This window comes from Phasianus colchicus, chromosome 5 (genome assembly GCF_987193195.1).
Source record: "Phasianus colchicus chromosome 5, bPhaCol1.hap1.1, whole genome shotgun sequence".
Classification (NCBI taxonomy): domain Eukaryota; kingdom Metazoa; phylum Chordata; class Aves; order Galliformes; family Phasianidae; genus Phasianus; species Phasianus colchicus.
The window spans coordinates 7,815,669-7,835,620 of NC_143440.1; the positions used below are offsets into that span (position 1 = coordinate 7,815,669).

The 19,952-nt window shown below is 59.6% G+C and overlaps 6 protein-coding genes across 17 annotated transcripts; 2 read left to right on the forward strand and 4 right to left on the reverse strand.

Moving 5' to 3' along the window:
• Positions 1–82: 82 nt before the first annotated feature.
• On the reverse strand, positions 83–1,932 carry SDHAF2 (succinate dehydrogenase complex assembly factor 2). Of its 2 annotated transcripts, none has more exons than XM_090140332.1 (4): positions 1,801–1,932; positions 562–788; positions 354–463; positions 83–264 (listed from the first exon to the last, which is right to left on the reverse strand). In XM_090140332.1, exons 1-4 carry the CDS (start codon positions 1,813–1,815, stop codon positions 134–136), a joined length of 483 nt encoding a protein of 160 aa, XP_089996458.1. In that variant the 5' UTR covers positions 1,816–1,932; the 3' UTR covers positions 83–133. The 2 variants fall into 2 exon arrangements, with proteins under 2 accessions (XP_089996458.1, XP_031469772.2); XM_031613912.2 differs by lacking the exon at positions 1,801–1,932 and adding an exon at positions 1,005–1,701.
• On the forward strand, positions 1,914–8,596 carry CPSF7 (cleavage and polyadenylation specific factor 7). The gene is made up of 10 exons (XM_031614124.2): positions 1,914–2,026; positions 2,279–2,363; positions 4,015–4,233; positions 4,484–4,587; positions 4,852–4,997; positions 6,214–6,622; positions 6,698–6,816; positions 6,908–7,076; positions 7,149–7,322; positions 7,412–8,596. Exons 2-9 carry the CDS (start codon positions 2,310–2,312, stop codon positions 7,315–7,317), a joined length of 1,389 nt encoding a protein of 462 aa, XP_031469984.1. The 5' UTR covers positions 1,914–2,026; positions 2,279–2,309; the 3' UTR covers positions 7,318–7,322; positions 7,412–8,596.
• A 102-nt stretch (positions 8,597–8,698) lies between these two features.
• TMEM216 (transmembrane protein 216) lies at positions 8,699–10,830 on the reverse strand. Of its 2 annotated transcripts, none has more exons than XM_090140330.1 (5): positions 10,681–10,830; positions 10,476–10,577; positions 10,318–10,410; positions 10,042–10,142; positions 8,699–9,155 (listed from the first exon to the last, which is right to left on the reverse strand). In XM_090140330.1, exons 1-5 carry the CDS (start codon positions 10,691–10,693, stop codon positions 8,874–8,876), a joined length of 591 nt encoding a protein of 196 aa, XP_089996456.1. In that variant the 5' UTR covers positions 10,694–10,830; the 3' UTR covers positions 8,699–8,873. The 2 variants fall into 2 exon arrangements, with proteins under 2 accessions (XP_089996456.1, XP_031469991.1); XM_031614131.2 differs by having other exon boundaries at positions 10,042–10,243; positions 10,681–10,814.
• Positions 10,245–15,753, forward strand: CYB561A3 (cytochrome b561 family member A3). Of its 7 annotated transcripts, none has more exons than XM_090140328.1 (6): positions 10,245–10,381; positions 14,007–14,212; positions 14,277–14,485; positions 14,557–14,711; positions 15,105–15,267; positions 15,418–15,753. In XM_090140328.1, the coding sequence occupies exons 2-6, from the start codon at positions 14,029–14,031 to the stop codon at positions 15,439–15,441; spliced, it is 735 nt and encodes a 244-aa protein (XP_089996454.1). In that variant the 5' UTR covers positions 10,245–10,381; positions 14,007–14,028; the 3' UTR covers positions 15,442–15,753. The 7 variants fall into 7 exon arrangements, with proteins under 7 accessions (XP_089996454.1, XP_031469987.2, XP_031469985.2 ...); XM_031614127.2 differs by lacking the exon at positions 10,245–10,381 and adding an exon at positions 12,687–12,947; XM_031614125.2 differs by lacking the exon at positions 10,245–10,381 and adding an exon at positions 13,326–13,453.
• On the reverse strand, positions 10,950–12,591 carry TMEM138 (transmembrane protein 138). Of its 3 annotated transcripts, none has more exons than XM_031614130.2 (4): positions 12,458–12,591; positions 12,208–12,379; positions 11,412–11,487; positions 10,950–11,315 (listed from the first exon to the last, which is right to left on the reverse strand). In XM_031614130.2, exons 1-4 carry the CDS (start codon positions 12,583–12,585, stop codon positions 11,203–11,205), a joined length of 489 nt encoding a protein of 162 aa, XP_031469990.1. In that variant the 5' UTR covers positions 12,586–12,591; the 3' UTR covers positions 10,950–11,202. The 3 variants fall into 3 exon arrangements, with proteins under 3 accessions (XP_031469990.1, XP_031469989.1, XP_031469988.1); XM_031614129.2 differs by having other exon boundaries at positions 11,412–11,514; XM_031614128.2 differs by lacking the exons at positions 10,950–11,315; positions 11,412–11,487 and adding an exon at positions 11,521–11,776.
• Positions 15,754–16,079: 326 nt separating the features above from the next.
• Positions 16,080–19,951, reverse strand: TKFC (triokinase and FMN cyclase). 2 transcript variants are annotated; one of them, XM_031614123.2, is made up of 18 exons: positions 19,861–19,951; positions 19,514–19,613; positions 19,251–19,440; positions 19,060–19,170; positions 18,816–18,997; positions 18,667–18,745; positions 18,360–18,449; positions 18,215–18,249; positions 18,056–18,140; positions 17,895–17,984; positions 17,709–17,825; positions 17,434–17,553; positions 17,191–17,328; positions 16,877–16,983; positions 16,694–16,797; positions 16,592–16,625; positions 16,428–16,517; positions 16,080–16,327 (listed from the first exon to the last, which is right to left on the reverse strand). In XM_031614123.2, the coding sequence occupies exons 2-18, from the start codon at positions 19,517–19,519 to the stop codon at positions 16,175–16,177; spliced, it is 1,731 nt and encodes a 576-aa protein (XP_031469983.2). In that variant the 5' UTR covers positions 19,520–19,613; positions 19,861–19,951; the 3' UTR covers positions 16,080–16,174. The 2 variants fall into 2 exon arrangements, with proteins under 2 accessions (XP_031469983.2, XP_089996451.1); XM_090140325.1 differs by lacking the exon at positions 19,861–19,951 and having other exon boundaries at positions 19,514–19,836.
• Position 19,952: the final 1 nt, after the last annotated feature.

The following is a 19,952-nucleotide window of genomic DNA, read 5'->3' on the forward strand; positions in this document are numbered from 1 at the left end:
GGGACAGACAAACAGACAGGGGAATGGCAAGCTGTGGGGTGACCCACTGTGCCTGAGTACCTGGAGGCAGCAGACACTCGTATCAGGAGCTAGCAGCCACAGCTTTATTTGTCGTGCCCTAAGGGAGGAGCTGTCAGTTTGTGGACTCAAAGAGGTACTCGAGGTCCGGCTGCCGTAGCCTCTGCTCCTTCTTCTTGTTCTTAGCAAGCTCTTTCAGCATGGCCATCACCTCGTTGTCAAACACGGCTGGCGTGGGCTTGGCTTCTGCAAATAAGAGGCAGAGCGCAGGAGAGCAACTCAGCACTGCCCCAAGTCACCCACGTGTCCCACGGCATGGTGCAGTGCACACGTACCTGTGGCCCAGTAGTAGATGTCCCAGTCATTGCTGGGCTCGTTGATGAGCCGGTCATAGAGGTTCAGCTGCCGCTCATCCATACGGCTCAGGTTCTCCTTGGCAAAAAGGCTGCAGGAGAACACATGGGGGTAAGCTGGGCACAACCTCCAGCCTGAGAAAAAGCTCCTTCCTGCCTTTGCCCTGTCACGGTCTGTGCGAGGCCCCACCTGAGCAAGATGCAGTTCTCAAGCATGCCCCTCTTCCTGCTCTCATACAGCAGACGTGCTCTCTTGGTGGGCAGCGGCTCATTGGGGCGCTCCTTCCAGGGAGGCAGCGGGATCTCCAGCATGTCCTTCCCTGAGTCTCCCAGAGAAGCCCCACTGTAGCCACGTGGCATGTGCAGCATTGCCAGCACTGGGCGGCACAGGGTGCAGGGGGAGGACAGCGAGTACAGCTGCCAAGGAGATGGGAAAAGATGAGGAGAGCCCTAGCAGAGCCCTACAACCCCCAGTCACCCCCATTACATGTACAGCCCCCCCATTCCCTCAAGCCCCCATCCCTGCTAAGCCCCCGACCCCACACACTGCCCCACGTTCCCCCTCCAGGCTCCAATCCCTCCCACCCTGCGCATGGCTCCACCCCCCCATTCCCCCCTTAAGTCCACACTCACCTTCACATTCCACCCCCAGATCTTGCTGCCCCACTCCACACTCCTCATAGGACCACCCAGACCCCTCATCCCCTTCCAGTCTCCAGAAACCCCAGTCCACACCTGTGCCACGCAGCCCCACTCCAAACCCCCTCATTCCACAGGCCCTGATGTTCCCAATCCCCCCAACCCTATATACAGACTCCATTCCCCACCAAGCACTAATCCCCTTATATTTTCCCCCAGGCAGCAATGCCCTCCAAGCCCTACTCTGTCCCCATTTCCTCTGCAGGTCCCAATGCCCCCATCCCTTATAGGACCCCCCAGACTCCTCATTCCCCTCTGGTCATCAGAAACTACAATTCCACTGTGAGTCTTCGGGCTCCCCCCTTCCCAATCTCTTCCATCCCACAACCAGATCCCATTTCTCCCCGGGCAGCAATTACCCACATTCCTCACCAGCCCCTACTCCTGCCCATTTCCCCTCCAGGCCTCAGTCCCACTTCCCACTCCCCCTCTAGGCCCCATTCTCTTACTATTCTCCCCTTCTAGGCCCGTTCCTCTCTAGCCCCAATCCCCTTCCAGCCCCCAATGCCCTCCCCATTCCCCTCTAGGCCCCAACTCTCTGCCATTTCCTCCAAACCCCAATTCCCCCCTATTTCCCTTCAAGCCCTACTCCTCACACACAGCGCCAAAGCAGAAGCCCACTCCCACTTCCTCACTGCCCCCCAGTCCCTCGCCCCAGTATCCACAATTCGCCCCCCCCCCCCGCAAAAATCCCTCCTACAGCCTCCGTCACCCCGCAGCCCCTTCTCACCCTGCTCATCGCCATGATTCCTCCCAACCCCAACACCACCAGGGGGCGTTCTGCACACCCAGCCCTCTCGACTCTATGGTGGGCGGGGAGGGCCGGAAGGGGGCGTGACGAAAGCAGGAGGAAGCCGGAAGGGGCGTGGCAAATGCGGGCGGAAGCCGGAAGGGGCGTGGCAAAGGTGGGAGGAGGAAGCAGGAAGGGGCGTGGCGTGGCGGCCCTGGAGGTGGCGGTGAGCGCTGTTGGCGCGCGAGCGCGGGAGTTTGGGGCCTACAACGGGCGGGGCCTTACCGGGTGGGGGATGTGGGACCCCCATTCTCTTCCTCACCCCGAAATCACAACCGAGGGGACATGAGGTGGGGGAGGTTCGTGCTTTGGTCGAGGGGCCTGTTGTGCTCGCAGGGCCCGTTTCGGGGAAGGCAGGGCCCTGAGGGGGTGTGATGGGGGCAGTAAGGGCGCTGTGGTGACTCATTCCTCGCCGCAGAGCCCCTTCGGTGCGCTCTTCGCCTTGGAACATGTCGGAGGGAGTGGACCTGATTGATATCTACGCTGACGAAGAGTTTAACCAGGTGTGGAGCTTGGGAGGGGGAGGCAAACAGAAGGGGTCTGGGCAAAAAAAAAGTGGGTTTGGGGACACGCGTGTGGGGCTGGGATCGGCCCCGTGGGTCGGGGAATTCCCCTGGGACAGCTCTCACTGCAAAGAGTGGGCCCTGGAGGTCTAGGGGCCCCACTGGGACAGCTCTCAGAGTGAGGAAGCGGCCCCATAGGTCAGTGAGCTCCTCCTGGAATAGTTTCCACTGCTGTTCTCTGCTCAATTTACGGGTTTGGGGGCAATTTGGTGGTAGTGAGTATCCCTGGAGCTTGGGAGAAGTGGCTGGGGCGGGGACAAGCAGGCACACAAAGGTTGTAGGGCTGTAATTCCAGAATAGAAAATAACGGAGAAACTCTACAGCAGTTCTGTGGAATGCCAAAGTGAGAGCTGAAGAAAAAGAAGGGCTGCTGTGGACTGGGAGTTTTAGGAGCAAACCTGAGAGGAAAGTATGAGCCCAACCCATGGAAGGCATTGTGGAAAAGTATAACTGCAGACAGTTTGGGGCGTGGGGCACAAAGGGTGCTGTAGCACAGCTGGATGGATGGAAACTTCAGGAATTGGAGGTGGTTGTGGATGGAGGAAAGATGGTGGCAGCGGGCAGCACTGCGTGTTCGGTGTTGCCTTACCAGGATCTTTGTAAAGGGGAACATCAAAACGCAAACAAACCCAGAGGTGCTCTGAGAGTTCCCATGTCACAGCAGCTCCTGAGTGATCCCTGCCCCAGCAATTATTCCTGTTCTCCAGAGCTCCCCCAAGCTGACCACACAAGCAGAAAGCTTCCAGGCCTTGTGGCAGGAGCGTGGGAGGCAGAGGAACTGGGGCTGTTTAGAGAATGAGGACAAAAATAACTCGCTCTTGGAATTTCTGTAACCTTTTTATCAGCCAAAGGAGCCTAATGCCAAGGTTATGGCCTTCTTTAGGAATGGTTGTCAAGGAGAGAGCATCAAAGGGGATATAGTTTTCGTACTGAACCTTAGGGCTTCCTGCTGGTGAAGAGTGGCATCTTCTGCACGGGGAGATGGAGCTGCTGTGGTCTCAGGGGTCAGAGAGTGGCTTTCTGGAGGGCTTGGAGAGGGGAGGGATCAGCTCTTGCAGCGCTGAGACAGATCTCTGGGTTTGTGCTGCCCAGGAGCTGGTGAGCTTCCTCAGTCACAGCTTCATCCTGCCAAAGGCTGAAGTACTGCAGAGAGTGCAAGGAGAAAGTTGGTGGCCTGAAAGAGAGTGCAATTGTGCTGGTGTAGCCAGGTGGTGGAACAGCCTGCGGGCAAGGCAGGAGGGATCTGGTACCTGCTGAAGGGAGTAGGAGGCTCAACCCTGAGGTGTTTGGTTTCTGCTTATGCACTGATGAGACTGGAGTATAGGACAAGCTGGGTCTTGCCCAGTTGCTGAGGTCACAGCCGGCAAGCCAGCTGTGGAGACAGTGGAGGAGGTGGCCCTGGGGACAGCAGAAGCCTTTGGGATGTGACACTCCGCAAGGCTGAGAATTGACTTCTACTCGGAGGTGCTGGGAGTGTTTCAGTAGAACAGGGCAGTTCACGTAGCCCCCTGTGTGCCCTAACAACCCAGAGAGCCCTTCCTGAGCCAAAGGATCAACCCCGGCTTCCCCTTAACTATCTCTCCCCTGGCAGGATTCTGAATTCAGTAATGCTGACCAGATGGACCTGTATGATGACGTGCTGACTGCCAGCTCACAGCCCCCTGAAAGCCGCACCAGCAGCTTGGAGCCACCCCCTGAGATCCGCCAGGAGCCCCCCCCCAAACCCAACAGCAAAGCCCCTGCCATCCTGTATACCTACAGCGGGCTGCGTAACAAGAGGGCAGCTGTCTATGTGGGCAGCTTCTCCTGGGTGAGTGCTTTGGAGGCACAAACAAGTGAGGGTTCTTTGGATGTAGGGCTGCTTGGGGCAGTGGTTCTCCTTCCTCTGTGCTGAGCCAATACTCCAAGCTGGGCTTGGCCTAAGGGAAAAGAGACTTTTGTAGCCCTGAGAGGCCACACAGCCGAGCCGAGCCAGCGGGAGGGCTGCCTTTGGGCATGGGGTGCTGGGGAGGGCTGTGGGAGCTGAACACAATCCCAGCCTCTGCCTTGCTGCCCTACAGTGGACAACCGACCAGCAGCTGATCCAGACCATCCGTTCAGTGGGTGTATATGATGTGGTGGAGCTGAAGTTTGCGGAGAACCGAGCCAATGGCCAGTCGAAAGGGTGAGAGCTGAGGGGTAAGGGAGTGTGGGAGAATAGAGTAGCCAGGTCCCCATAGCCATGTCCTGGGGGCAGTGAGGGGGCAGAGCTTTCCCCAGCTGGCACAGAGCAGGGAGGATGAAACACAAGCAGTCAACAGCACAAGCATTGGTCCCCAATGGGAGGGGGATTGATGGGGGCACGCAGCTCCATGCTGCTTGGTGTGGGTTCTCTTCCTGCCAGGGGGTGAAGGACTGGGAGCCTGCTGACCGCCAACCCTCCTTGCAGGTATGCGGAGGTGGTGGTGGCCTCTGAGAACTCGGTCCACAAGCTGCTGGAGCTCCTGCCTGGCAAAGTGCTCAATGGGGACAAGGTGGAGGTGAGGCTGGCCACCCGGCAGAACCTGTCCCAGTTCGAGGCTCAGGCTCGCAAACGTGAGTGGGGTGCAGGCACACCGCGGGCAGCTCCCTGGGCCCCACTGAGCTGTCAGGACAAGACCTTGGGGTGTGGGGGTAAACCACCAGCAGCCTCTGGGGTTATGTCCAATTGCTTCTGAGTCTGCTTAGATCCTGACCCGAGTCTTTATGATCCCCTTTTAGGTGCTCACTCACTGCGAAGATCCCTCGTAGCCTCCTCTTCCTCCTCTCCAAACTGAATGGGCTTAAGCTCTTCAGCCTACCAACATAGCTAAGACCCTCCATATCTATTAGTAGCTCTTCTCTGGATCTCCTCCAGAATTTGTCCATCCCTGCGGAGGTAAGGTGCCCATCACTGGACACAGTATTCCAGCTGGGGCCTGGCCGTGGGCTTTCTACAATGGCCATAGATGGTCCTAGCCTCACTCCGCAGCGATGTGACGCCCTGGCCCCGCGCTGGGGGGCTCTGCAGAGCCCGCAGGGACGGACTTGGCAGGAGCACGGACGAGGAGGTCTTGGCCAGCTGTGTTCATTGTAGACCCCATGACCCATTTCGTGCAAGGAAAGCCAATCTTTCTGAAGGCTTTGGCCAAGGTTCAGGGGGGTAGCTGCAACTATCGCACTCTTCCTTTGGCCCTGTTGCTGCTTGGCAGCACTGTTGGGCTGCATCCCTGCCCACCTTCATGGTTCAGTGGCCAGGGTTTGTGCACTTTCAGCCTTCCTGAGGGGTCTCGTAATGGCTCAGCAGCTTTCCCAGAGCTCTGTCCCCTCTTCTCTCCTTGCTCATCCTGAAAGCCTCATCCTCAATTCCTGCCCTTCTCTCCAGGGCAGTTTTTCCTTCCTACAGCTGTTGGCGCTTGGGTTCTGCCCCTGCATCCATGCTTGTGCTGCCTGCTTGAGCAGACTGCAGGCGCTTGGGGCTGTTTAATATCTTCAGGAAGCTGGGCTCTGGCCATCTCTCCCCATTTCTTTTCACCTCTGTCCGCGTCCCCACTCTCTCTGTGGCCACTGAAAGCAAGCGTCCCCAGGACGCTGTGCAGGTGGCCACAGGTGACCCTTTTGGAGAGGCATGTGTAAGTGGAGGCTACGTTTGGCTGGCTGGATCTGTCCCTGGGCACCTTGAACTTTCCTGAGGCTGGACCTCGCGCGTGTGTAGGGAAAAAGAGGAGGAGGTCACTGAGGGGCAGGCAGGACCTCTGGCCTCAGCTCACTGCCCTTCCCATGCCACTTGCAGGCGTGCCGCCGAGGGCCCACTCGCGGGACTCCTCTGACTCGCTGGATGGCCACGCCACACCAACGGAGAATGCACTGCCACCCAGCCGCCTGGAGAAGCCCCCCTCCATCCTGCCCTTCTTCAACCGCTCCCCCGCTGCCCTGCCCCTCATGGGGCTGCCCCCACCACCCATGCCCCCTCTGCCGCCCCTCTCCTCCAGCTTTGGTGTCCCCCCCCCACCGCCCGGCATCCACTACCAGCACCTCATGCCCCCCCCACCCCGACTGCCCCCGCACCTGGCTGTGCCCCCTCCGGGCGCCGTCCCCCCGGCCCTGCACCTCAACCCAGCCTTCTTCCCCCCACCCAGTGCGGCCCTGGGGCCTCCACCAGATGCCTACGGCAAAGCTTTGACCTCCTACAACCACGGCAGGTGAGCGGAGGGCAGAGGGGGGCTCGGTGCCACCGGGGGGAGCTGCACTGAGCCCTCCACCCTGTATCTGTGCAGCCGGGAGCTCGGTCCACCACCTGCCCCTGTGAGCGAGGTGGAGTTCGAGGAGATCATGAACAGGAACCGGGCCATCTCCAGCAGTGCCATTTCCAAAGCAGTGTCGGGTGCCAGTGCAGGTAATGGTGACTGTATCCCTGTGCCCCATTGTCCCCTCAGCCCTGAGCCTGCAGTTTGCTGCATCCCTCACCGTTCCTCTGTTCCCCACAGGTGATTACAGCGATGCCATCGAGACCCTCCTGACAGCCATTGCCGTCATCAAGCAGTCCCGCGTTGCCAACGACGAGCGGTGCCGCGTCCTCCTCTCCTCCCTCAAAGACTGCCTGCATGGGATCGAAGCCAAGTCCTACAGCACAGGCTCCAGCAGCAGCTCCGCCAGGTACCCTGCCTTGAGGGGCTGCGTGGCTCCTTGGGGTCTTTGGAGGTGACCAAATGCTCTTCTTCCCCCCAGGAAAAGACACCGGTCTCGGGAGCGCTCTCCCAGCCGGTCCCGTGAAAGCAGTCGGCGGCACCGGGACCTCCTGCACAATGAGGATCGGCACGAGGATTATTTCCAGGAGCGGAACCGGGAGCATGAACGGCATCGGGACAGGGACAGAGAGAGGGACCGGCACCACTGAGACAGGTGAGTCCAGCAGCAGGGTGTCACTGCGCCGATGGCTGGGGACACACGGTGCTGCAGTGCTAACCTTGCTTCTCTTCTCTCTCATGCAGAAGTTTGTCAGTAAGTGGTTTTTAATGGACTCGTATCTCCTCACCTCAACCAGGACTGCGCCACCGAGGCTGCTTCACCCCTTGCCCACCACCCACGGCTCTTTCGGGGCACCCAAGGGACTCCCTGACACCTCGTGGCCTTGGGGCCTGAGCCCTCGCTCACACCCACTGCTACTGCTGCTTCCAGGGGAGATGCTGAAAGCCAGGGGGCCCTGCTCTGTGAATACTTGGACCCAAAGAGAAATGGTGCTTTATTTCCATGGAGGGAGGCTCGTGAGCCCTTTCCTTTCACAGCCCTCCAGGAGTGGCTGGAAGTGGATGGATCCTCGGGGACACAGGGGCTCAGAGGCATGCAGCTTTCCATTTCAGCTGGAAGAGAGCTGGGCTGGGGTCACCCCCTTTGCCCCAACTTTCACAGCAGGATCACAGCCTCCATGTTCATCTCCCAGAACAGCAGCTCTGGCTGCCAGGAGTTGGTGGGGCCTCACACAAAGCCAGCCTCTCCCACAGAGCCTTCCTTGTTTTAGAGGAAGCAGAGGAGGCAGAGCTGCAAACCCAGGGACTGTGTGTCCCCTTCCCAGCTGCATTTCTGCGCATGGTAGTGCACTTGCAAGCTGGGACAGGTGGCAGGAACAAGGCCACGAGGTCCGTGTGCCCAGCGGGGCTGCACAGTGCTGTGCACAGCTGTTTCAAGGCCCAGGAGGAGCTCATAGCCCCATACAGGTCCCTCCATCTAAGGTTGTGCACTGGAGGAGCCCAATGGGTTCAGGCAAACTAAGGAGCCCCAAACCACAAGCCAGCCCCCGGGGATGCCAGTTGGGTGGCATCACCTTCAGAACTGTTGCTGGACAGGAGAAACCTGGCTCCACAGGTCTTTTTTAGGCTAAAGTCACACAAAAGAAAAATTCTGTCAAGTACCATTAGGTGCCTGCCAGCTTAGCAGGTGAATGCTGGGGGGAAGCATTTGGTGGGTGAGTTCTGTTTTTTTGTTTGTTTTTTTTTTTTTTCTACTTAACGACACAAATTTATAGTTTCTTTCCAATTAGTGGGGGGAAAAGTGCAGAGCAAACCCCTATTAACCACCCGGCGAGGCGCTGCCCCTCCTGCCCGCAGTGACTAGGTTTGTTTGTCTTTCTGATAGGTTGGAAATTGTGTAATAAACTTGATGACATTGTCAGTCTTTTATATGGCATTTTTAGAGATTCTGTCGGGGACGTTTAGGGTGTGTGTTGTAGCGGAGTGCAGCCACATTTGAGGGATGGTCAGCAAGAGCCAAGCACCTACATGATCTCCCCACCCCTAGTCTTCCAGAGCTTCCCAAGAGCATCTGTGTGCCCCCCCAGATTAGCTCAGGGCAGGGGTTGGCACTGGTAAGGAGGTGCCTTAAGCCTCTGAGCACCCTATGCCCAGCCTACTGCCCTGGGGGATGCCACAGGCCGAGGCACCAGATAAAAATACATATTTATTGGAAAATAGTGATTTCTTCTGACAATGCTGTAAAAAAAAAATTCTCTGTACCTTGAACTGACCTGCGTGTCACAAGCCTCGGGGTCAGGTGGCAGCAGGGCCAGTGCTGCCTGGGAAGGCAGGAAGAAGCACCCCCCTGGCACTGCACACAGGTGCTGGCGTGGGTCTGGCTCACTGCCACAGGCTGGGAGATGTAGCCAGTGCCACCTGCTTGCTGCCATCTCATGTACCTGTGCTGATGTGGTCCTCTGGTGCAGGGTCTCAGTATGCATCCGTGCTGTAGAGGACAAAGAAGGACATGTGAGGAGAGGCCAACTACCAGAAGGCTGTGCTGCTGTTCAGTGAGACCTGGACAGGCTAAGATTTGGGTGAGGGGTGAACCTGATGAGGTTCAACGGGGCAAGTGTAGGGTCCTACACATGGGGAGGAATAACTGCATATATCAGTGCAGGTTGAGGGTTGAGCTGCTGGAAAGAATCTGCAGAGAAAGATTTGGGTGCCTGTGGATAATGGGTTGGCCGTGAACCAACAGCATGCCTTTGTGGCCAAGAATGCCAACAGTCTCCTAGTTGACCAATAGTTGTCCATCCAATAGCAGTGTGCTCTCATGGCCAAGAAGCCCAACAGGAACCTGGGGTACATTGTGCAGAGTGTGGCCAGCAGAGCAAGCAAGGTTCTCCTCATCCTCTGCTCTGCCCTGGGGAGGCCACATCTGGAGCAATGGGACCAGTTCTGGTTTCCCTGGCTCTTAGTAGATAGGAAACTGCTGGAGTGCTGAAAAGATGGCAGAGACCTGGAGCACCTCCCTTACAAGGAAAGGCTGAGAGCCCTGGGGCCGTTCTGCTTGGAGAAGGGAAGGCTGAAAGGGGATCTGATCAATGCTTATCAATATCTAAAGGGTAAGGATCAAGAGGATGGAGGTAAGCTCTTTTTAGAGGCGCCTAGTGGCAGGAACGAGGGGCAATAGGGAACCAACTGGAACACAGTAATTTCATTTGAACACGAGGAAGAACTTCCTGACTTTGAGGGTAAGTGGAACAAGCTGCCCAGAGAGGTGGTGGGGCCACCCACCTGGATGCTCTCCTTTGTAACGTACTCTAGAGAACCTTCATTAGGTTCGACAGGAGAACCTCCAGAGCTCCCTCCCCTCCTGTGCCACCTACCTGGAGAAGGAGGTGAGCGCCAGGCCACCCAGCAGCAGCTCCACGGCGTAGAAGAGCAGGAGGATGGTGCTGAGGATGGCCTCCAGGCGCAGGGCATAGGTCTGCAGCAGCAGGCAGTAGGTCGCCATGACAGCCGCTGGCACCGTGAGGGCCAGGCAGACGGCCAGAGGCACCTTGCGCTGGCACAGGTTGCCCTTGGAACCTGCGGGGCACAGGGCGAGCAGTGCAGCGTGACAAAGGGCACGGGGGGAGGGGGAAAAAGGGACAGGGCCTCACCGAAGAAGATGCGCGTGGTCTCAATGCCGAGGTAGAGCAGCAGCAGCAGCACGTCCAGCAGCAGGTTGGTGAGCGGGTACGGCAGCAGCAGCACTGCGGGCACGGCCACGCTCAGGGCTGGGCTCTGGGGGTGGAGGAGCGGGAGGGCGGGAGCTCACCCTTGTAGGCGAAGATGAACGCCTCCAGCAGGAAGTAGGTCGCGCTGTACCACCCGTTGAGGAAAAGCAGGACCTGCAGCGGGGCCGAGGAGCGCTGGCGGCCTGTAGGGGTCGTGGGATGGGATGGGCGAGGCCCCGCCGTCCGCCGCCCGGCTCACGTTTCGCCCCCGGCCCCGCCGCCTCCCGCTCCCGGCCCCACACTCACCCCTCGCCGCCATCTTCCATCTCCATGGGAACCGCCGCTGCCGGCGGGAAGCCGCCCGGCCGCTCTCTCTATGCCCTCTCTATGGCCTTGGAGGACCGAACGCCAGGTTCGAATCCTCAGTCCGCCCGCTTTGTTTTTCCCCCTTGTTGTTGCGTCTGCAGAACCCCAGGGGGTGCTGCCCAGTGGGAATAACCCTGAATTTTGGAACACCGAGCAGGCCAAGGCTGCGCGACAGGCAAAGAGCAGGAGAGACCCCAGGACACACAGACTGGAAAATGTAGACAATTTATTTCCTTACTACTCACAAAAGGAGTGAATCCCACCAAATCCCACCAGGGGCTGCGACACCGGGATGGATCCTCCCTCCACGCAGCCACGAGCACCCTGCCAGCTCCCAGTGCAGAAGGTCTGATCACCACGAGGAAGAAGAGGAATATAGCTGGGCTGGGACCCTCCAGCCTCTGGGCTCCATCCCCCCAGGGTGAGGAGCTGCAGAGGGGGCAGCAAGCTGGAGTGGGGCCATCAACCACGGAAGTGAGCAAACTCCTTGCGCAGCCAGAGCGAGTCCTGGTAGAAGAGTGGGTCACCCAGGTGCACCGCAGTCCTCTTGTAGAAGTAGCAGTAGAGCACAGCCGCTGCGGGAGAAGGGAGGTGAGGGCACTAAGCTGTGGGGTGTCCCCCAGGCAGGTGACAGAGCTGTTCCTGCTGCCTCAGCAAGCATGAGCCCTTACCCAGCCGCTGGAAAACAAACAGTGTCTGCAGGCCTTCTGTCCAGATGAAGCGACTGGAATCCCTCCAGCGCAGGTTCTGACACAGACAGAAACAAGAAAGAACCTGTGGGCTAACTTGGGGCCACTGATGGTCCCAGTGGGATGGAGCTAGCCCCGCAAGGCCTGTTGTGCTCTTGGTGCCAGCTCCAAAGGTTAAGCAGCTCAGGGGATTTCGCCAGCAAGTCAGGACCTATTCTTGCTTCAGACTTTAGATCCCTGCAAATCCCCACCAATCTCCTGTCCAGACGGTGTGGGTACAACATCCCTGGGTCAGCTTCAGTCACAAACCTGGCCCTGGGCAGCGGGATGGGCCCTCTCCCTAAGCCCTGTTGAAGAGCATACAGGAAGCACCTGTTGGCTGCTTTGCTTGACAAATGGTGACTGTGGCACAGGATAGGGGAGCTGAATGGGGAAGGAAGGGGCACGAAGCTGCTTGGACACAGCAGGGACCATTAGGGCTTGTTTTCAGCAAGGAGGGGGCTGCCTCCAGCCTCTGAGTGCTGGTGTTTGCTGGGGATTAATCCCAGGTAAACAAAGCAGGAGCTGCTGTCCCCTGGCCTTCAGCAGGGACTACTCCAGTGTGGTGAGTTTCTGTGCAAGGCTTTCCCTGCGGATTTTCAAGCAGGTCACAGTGCTGAGGCTGGGGCTGAGATGAGGTAGCCCAATAGCTAGAACAAGTGGGAGATTATGGCCTTCCTCTCACAGGGGAAGAACAGAAGACAGTAGGGAGCTGTGAAGCCGGCAGCCCTGAGCCTACCATGATCCAGATGTGGAAGGAGATGCTGAGCGCCAGGTAGGCTGCCGACAGCAGGATGGTCCCCTTGAACTTGTGGAAGAGAAGGTTGACCAGTCCAGCTTGGAAGACAAAGGTATTGAAGAACATGAGGAAGATGATGATGACATTGAAGAGAATGGCAATGTCCTGGATGCTGTGGGAGAAGAGAGATGCAGTAAGAGAGAGGAGAGACTGGTGTGGGAGAGCCCAGACCTCCTACCCTGGTGCTCACATGAAGAGGACAAGCTGGACAGCAGGAGCTGTGCGGAGCAGCTCCGAGAAGGAATTGACAAACAGGTCGTAGAAAAGCAGCAGAAACTGCAGGAACAGCACCAAGCTGTAGTTGCTGGTCTGGAGCATCTTCCTTTGGTGGAGGCTTGAGCCTTCAGCCCCAGCATCCCTAGCGCTGCGGGCAGCTCATGGTACAGGGGTAGGAGCTCAGCATCGCCGCTCCCTACAGCTGGCACCTGAAGGAAGCAGAGTTTGGCTTGGTAGGGCTGGGCACAGCCAGCAAACCCAAAACAGAGTCAAAGCCATGACAAATCCCAACAGCATTTGGCACACTGCTGCCTCTGGCTTGAGGGCTGGAGCACGCCATGACCCAGCATTGCTGTCCACTGCCCCACCCCACCAGCGTGCTCCCGGCTTGGGGCGGCTCACACAGGAGGAGACAGGTGTGGGGACGAGAAGGGAGCCAGAGCCTTCCTTCCCATCTCTCACAGGTAAGGCACTGCCGTGAGCTGACGGGGGCCAGGAGAACGGGAACTGCCCGTATCGCTGCCACGAAGCTGAGAATCGCCCCCAAAACCCCAACCGCCCCCAAAACCCCACACCGCTCCCAGCCCGGCTCGCGGCCTGCCCTGCCCTCCCCACGGAGATGCCCAGGGGCGCTCCCCCGGGCCTTTTCCCGGCCACGGAGCCCCGCAATCTCGTCTCCATGCCACTCTCGGTACCGCTGTCCCCGCTTCGTCCACCTCCGGCCCTGACCGCGGCCCAATGCTCACCCACGGCCGCCATTCTCCATCTCCATGGGAACCGCAGACGGAAGCGGGGGCGGAAGCGCGAGGGGGCCGCTCTACCCACAGCTCTCGTTGGTCGCGTTGGCCTTCACCCCGGGAGCGACCGCACCACCACCGAGGCGGGCCGCTAGAGCGGCGCCGTCCAACATGGCGGCGCTCGCTGAGGGCGAAGGGGAGGTGGGGCCCGACGGGTCCCAGGAGGGATTGAGGTGCGGTTCCCCCCGACACGGAAGTATCTATTTCTGGGGACAGATGCAAATCCCCAGGCAAATAAGCGCGGCCCCGTGTCTGTCCGTCACCTCTTGGGGCTGTGGGGCTGCAGGTTTGGGACGCTGGGGCAGCTTTTGTCAACGCGGGAAACAGCTTTGGAGGTGCTGGGCCCAGATTTGGGGGTGCTGGAGGCACGTTCGGGGTTGTGGGGGCAGGTTTGGAGGGCTGGGAGTGGGATCTGAAGGTGCTGGGCGCCGGTCTGAGGGTGCTGAGGGCAGGTTGAGTGGTGCTGGAGGCAGTTTTTGAAGTGCTGAGGGTGGATTTAGAGGTGCTGGGAAGCAGTTTTGGGCTGCTGTAGGTGCTGCTGTCACAGGCGCTGGGGATCTGCAGAGAACGTTTCTTCCTGCCTGCCTTCCCCCACTGGATGGGGCCATCCTCCCCACCGCAGCTGCTTCCCCTTTTGGGTGGCTCCTCCCCAGTGTGCCTGCATCCAACTGAACCGGTGCAGCAGGGAGCCTTCAGGGAGGCTGACAGCTTCTCTTTCCTCCCCAGGTCCCTGCACCTTGCTGCGGTGATGCCGGATCTGCCTTTCCTGCCTTTCTGCGCCTTCCTGGGGAGCCTGGGGCTGGGCTGCGTGGCCTTTGTCAGTGAGTGGTGCCAGCACTGGCACGGTGGCTTCGCCTGGGATGGCAGCGGTCGCATGTTCAACTGGCACCCGGTGCTAATGGTGACAGGCATGGTGGTGCTGTATGGAGCAGGTGAGCAGCGCATGTGGGGTGGGGTGACGTCCCATTGTCACTCCCTGACACTGTCACCCACCAGCGGCTCTGGTGTATCGCCTACCCCCCACCTGGCGTGGCCCCAAGCTGCCCTGGAAGATGCTGCACAGCACGCTGGCACTGACAGCCTTCGTCCTTGCTGTGCTGGGACTGGTGGCTGTCTTCAACTTCCACAATGCAAGCGGAACGCCCAACATGTACTCGCTGCACAGCTGGCTGGGACTGGGCACCATACTGCTCTTCTCCTGCCAGGTGAGTGCACGCCCTGACCTCCCACATCCCTGCCCCTTGTGCCAACCCCTCCTCATCTCCCATCCCCACAGTGGGTGGCTGGCTTCAGTGCTTTCCTGCTGCCCTATGCACCCATCTGGCTCCGCACCCTCTACAAGCCCATCCACATCTTCTTCGGCTCCACCATCCTTATGCTCTCCATGGCCTCCTGTGTGTCAGGCATCAATGAGAAGCTCTTCTTCAGCCTGTGAGTGCTGGGGATTCGGGCTGTGTGTTGGCTTTCTGTGATTACGCTGGCATTGAGTGAAACTAAACGTGGACTCAGCTAAGGGAAGTGTGTGATTTCCCCCCGTACCAGGTGCAGTTCCTGGGTAATAGGTTATATGGGCTGAGAGGAAGGCTGGGCAGTTCAGGAAGGTCTTCTGGGAGGGTTTAACTCCAGATATCACCTCTAGCCATGCCACCACATACACTGGCCACTTGTAGCTGGTGTAGCATTCGTCTTGGGTCAGGGGATTGGGACAGCACCCTTGGGACAGGTGACCATCGGAGCAGTGTTATGGAGCCACCAGGGTAAGAGGGAGCCAGCCCACAGCCCCAGGGCATCATGTGAAATGAGCACTGTGATTCTCCTCTAAAGGAAGAATGGGACAGCGTCGGTGCCATACAAACTCCTTCCCCCCGAGGCCGTATTTGCAAACATTTTGGGGCTCCTCATCATCCTCTTTGGGGTGCTGGTGCTGTATGCCCTGGCCAAGCCCAGCTGGAAGCGCCCCGAGGCCGACTCCCTTGACACTCACCAGGTACTTGCCTTGCTTTGGGGCTGCTCCCAGTATGGCTTTGAGGAGCTGAGCTGGGGGTCTGCCCCTGTTCCCCACGGCCTCTGCTGGCTTATCTTCAGGGGGGGCGTGGCAGACAGCACGGGCTGAAGGTTCACATATATCTCCCTGCAGCCTCTGCTTGGTGCTGAGCACTGACACCTCTGAGGTCTCTCCCATTGCTGCCGGCCCCAGGCTCTGATCCTAGCTCTGATCCCCTATGCCTGGACTGCGATCTGTGCCAAAGCCCTACAGTGCTATCCTGAGAGCTCTGTCAGGTCAAGAGCTGCTAGAGAAGCTCTCTGTGCCAAGGGACCTGGCCCAGGACAGGCTGCCCCAGCTCCGTCTCCTCTGCAGGAACAGCAGGAGCCTTTGCACCATGCCTTGCTTGTTTGTGGGGATGCTTGTGCGGAGGTAGAACCAACCCAGCAGTCAAATGGACACCTAATAAACTGCTGGCTTCCTTCCTCAGTGCTCCTGTGCATCTTTTGGGGCTGCCCTGCCAGTTCCTCAGCCCTTAGGGCCACCATGTGTTCCCCACTTCATGCTGCAGACTTGGTTCCTGTTTTGTCTCTTGACTGGAGCCTCCTGCAGACCCCGTGCCTGCAGCCACATGAACCCCGTGGTTTCCCCCACCCAGCACCCAGCTGCGGGTCAGTGGCAAAGGCACGTGGATAGCCCAGCTGCTTCCTTCCCCATGGCTCTGTTTTGCATGGGGATGTGTCCCTGAAGGGCCAGTTGCCTCCCACACCCCAGATCCCACTATCCTGTCCCATCCTGTATGAGAATAGATGCTCTAGTGGGACCACAAAAGTTTATTGGGGGCATGCAGTGTGTGCCAACACCTCTCCCATCACCACCATGACCCTGGGAACCTGCAGGGGGATATAGCTCAGCCCTGCAATCCCTCCAGCACAGCTCGCAGCACAGCTGCTGCTGCCACAGCCCCGGGATCAGGCTGCAGCAGCTGGGCTGAGCTGATGTAGCTGGCTCTGCCTGCACCAGCTTCCATGTGCCGAGTAGACTCTGCTGCTGCCTCTGCACTCTGCTTGGAAACACGGGTGTGCTCAGCACATGGCTGGGACGCACAAGGCAGCCCCAGATGTCACCTGGGTGCCATCCATCCTAGGACTCCATCCCCATACCTCCACGGCAGAGGCCAGCACCGTAAGCAGGTCGGCTCCGGGGCTGCGTAGGGCACGCAGTGCCTGTGCTGCGGCACACAGTGCATCCAGCTGGGAGACACAGTGGGGGGATGAGCACTGGGACCCTCACCAGAGGCTCTGTCCCTCAGCACTGCAGCACTCACCATTGTCCTGTCACCTGGGGCTGCTCCTCCGTACCTGTGCAAGGAGCAGAGGGCTTGACAAGGCCCCACTCAGGGGATAGCAGGGGGTCCTGCTGCACTCACCGCTGCATGGCTTCGATGCCAGCATCCACAGCGTCGGCCCACACTGGGAGGTCGCTGCGGTTTTGCAGGGGGTGAGCTGCTGCTGTCAGGAACAGTCCATATAGCTGCCAGAACACATCAGTGCATGTGATGGGGGGATGGTGGGGGTCCTGAGACATGCCCCCTCCCTTCACTGGGGCTCACCACACCAGAGGAGCCACCCATCTTGTCCAGCAGGAGGTCGGCCAGAGCAGAGAAGAGATGGGCTGGGGATGGAGGCAGGGGCTGGGCACGCATCCATTCCTGGATGGCTGTGGGGTGGAGAGAAAGGGCTGGGGTACTCCCACAGGGACCCCCAACTGCCCTGGGGGGTTCTGCCCTTCTTCGGGGCCAGCTGGTCTTCCCCCATGCCTGGAGTGAAGATAATTGTGGGGACCCAGCAAGGAGCAAATGGAGGGAACTGTGTCCTTGGAGGAGGTGCCCCAGCAGATGGCGCTTCCCAGGGCACCAGCACCCACCTCGGGCAGCTCGAGCATGTGTGTGGCCGCAGTCCCCATCACCTGCTGCACGGTCCAGCTCATTGAGCTTGTCCTGAAGGCCCAACAGGGTGCTGCACACTCGTGCCAGCACCTTCTGCGCTCGCTCCATGCCAGGCCCTGAGAAGAAGAGACATCAGCCCCCCCCCCCATCCTCAAAGTAGCTAGGGAAACTGAAACACGAGGAGGTGACAGCATCCTCTCTCACTCTACTGCTGCCCATACCTGTGCTGGGCACTTGCTTTGCTGTCTCAGTTCCCTCCTTTGGTGCTTCTACTTCTGGTCTCCGGCTCATGGCAGGTCCTGTGACCACATTAGGCCATGCCACGGCAGTGGTCTCAGCATCTGGAGCAGCAGGAGGGGAGAGTGAGTCCAACAGACCCACTTCACCACAGCTAGCAGCCAGGTACTGGTGCTGCATGCCCACAGAGGCTAGTGTCTTGAGCCACCCCACACATTCCCATGGTCCCATGCCACCCCCCCATGTTTCAGGTGCTCACCAATCAGCCTCAGTAGCTCCTTGTCCACCAGCAGAAGGGTGAGGGAGATCCCAGCCATCTCCAGTGCTGTCATGAAGGAGCCCACCAGTGCCCGAGCAACACAGACGCCACGCCTCTCTGCAGGAATGAGAAGGATGTAAATGTGGAGGTCCCCAGAAGGTCCCCATGAGATCCCCAGTGACTCACCCAGACTGCTCACAGCCACACCAGCAACAATGCTCAGCTCCAGGCAGGACAGACCACCCAGGTTGTTCACCACCAGCACCACGGAGGCTCCTGCGGAGCAGTGAGCAGAGTAAGAGCCCCACTTTTGGCACAAGAGGTGCATAGGGGTCAGGGGGACTCACCAGGGCTCAGGGGCAGGTGAGAGGCATTGGAGGGGTCAGTCATGTGTGCCAGCATTGTCTCCACCGCCTCATCCACTGGCATCACCTGGGGGACACAGGGGGAGCATGAGGGCAGGGAGGAGACACAGGGGGAGGATGGGGTGAAAGAATGATGCTCACTTTCATTCTGCGCACGCCAGCCTCGCCGTGGATCCCTGCAGAAGGGTGGCAGTATCACCCCATGCTGATGCCTGGGCTTGGGGCAAGGGTCACGTGGACCCATGCCCCCCTAGCAGCTTGGCACAGGGAGGGGGCAGCTCCTCACCCAGCCCCAGCTCCATCTCATCATTAGCCAGCTGGAAGGTGGGCTTGGAGCCAGGCACACTGCATGGTGACAAGCTGAGCCCCAGAGTGCCTGCAGAAGGGTGAAGGCAGAAAGGGATGCGTGCCAGATTTCAGGGCAGGCATTGGGCACGTGGTTGGTTGGATGGGGAGGCAGAAGGGCGACTGTGTCCCAGGCACGCTGCAGGTGCATGGGGTGCTGAAGTTCACCCTGTGCTGGTGCCTCTTATCAGGCACTGTGGAGGAACAGGGATGGGGTTGGGTACAGGGATTGGGCCCTATGCACATACCCATGGCTTTGGTGAGTGCTGACACCTTTGTGACGATCTCATCCAAGCTCGCCCCCGCCTCAGCCATGGCTCCAGCCACCTGCAAACAGGCACCGATGGGTGAGGGACGCCCACATGTCACCACCGAGGGGCATTGCATCCTCACACACCTTGTGCACGAGGACAGTGCCACACAACCCACGGCGCCCAGCTTTCTTCTGGCTGGTGAAGGCACAGTCATCGCCCACCACCACCATCCGCACATCGGCGCCCTCTGCCCGTGCTCGCTCCAGTGCCAGCCCGAAGTTCAAGCGGTCTCCGGTATAATTCTTCACAATCAGCAGCGTCCCCACTGCGAGCAAGAAGTCACACCACAGCCCCACGGTGTCCCCGTGCCCCACAGTGTCACCATACCTGCACCAGCCTCTGTCACCGCCCGGATGGCTGCCAGGATGCTGCCCACAGCGGGAGAGGTGAAGATGGCACCGGCCACCACGCCGCTCAGCATGCCCTTCCCAATGTAGCCTGCAACGGACACGGGGGACTCAGGGATGCCCAGGGGGCATCAAGGCCACAGGTGGGCCCTTACCTGTATGGGCACATACCTGCGTGAGCGGGCTCATGTCCGGAGCCCCCCCCGGAAAGCAGTGCCACACGTCCCCGCAGGGCAGCCAGGTCAGAACGTAGGGCCACTCGGTGTCCCCGCAGCAGCTGCAGCCCGGGGTTGCACACCACCAGCCCTGCCAGCGCATCCTCAGCACAGCTGGCCACCGAGCACACCAGCTTCTTGGGGACCTGGAGGCGCAGAGGGGTGGCTGGGTGGGGGGCTAGGGGGCTGGGTAGGGGCTGCGTGCTGCCCCAGGCTCACCTCCATGACTGGGGTGTGGGTGGCACCAAGAGGACACGGGGTTCTGTCCACTGTCACCGCGCTGCGGCTCCCACACAGCCTTCAGACCCAGGTTCAAACTCTGTTTGGAAGCGAGGGAGGGCAAGGTCCAGACTCCCTCGGTGGGATGGGGTGGGTCCCGCCTGGGCTGGGCGCAGCCCACATTTGGGGCTCTGCTGGGATGGCGGGGCACAGCCCCACACACGAGGGGCAGCGCTGAGATGGGGGAATACACTGCTACACAACGCTGCTGGAACGGAGGCCCACCAGGCAGCGTCCCCTCCCTGAAGGTGAGGCCCCTCCCCGAGTTACCAGGGCCGCCCCCACACCTGCCCTCTCGTCTGCCCCTCCGCGGTCCTCCCCGGCGGGCAGAGCGGCGCGGCGCGCTAACTTCCGGTGACGTCACCACGGCGGGCGGAAG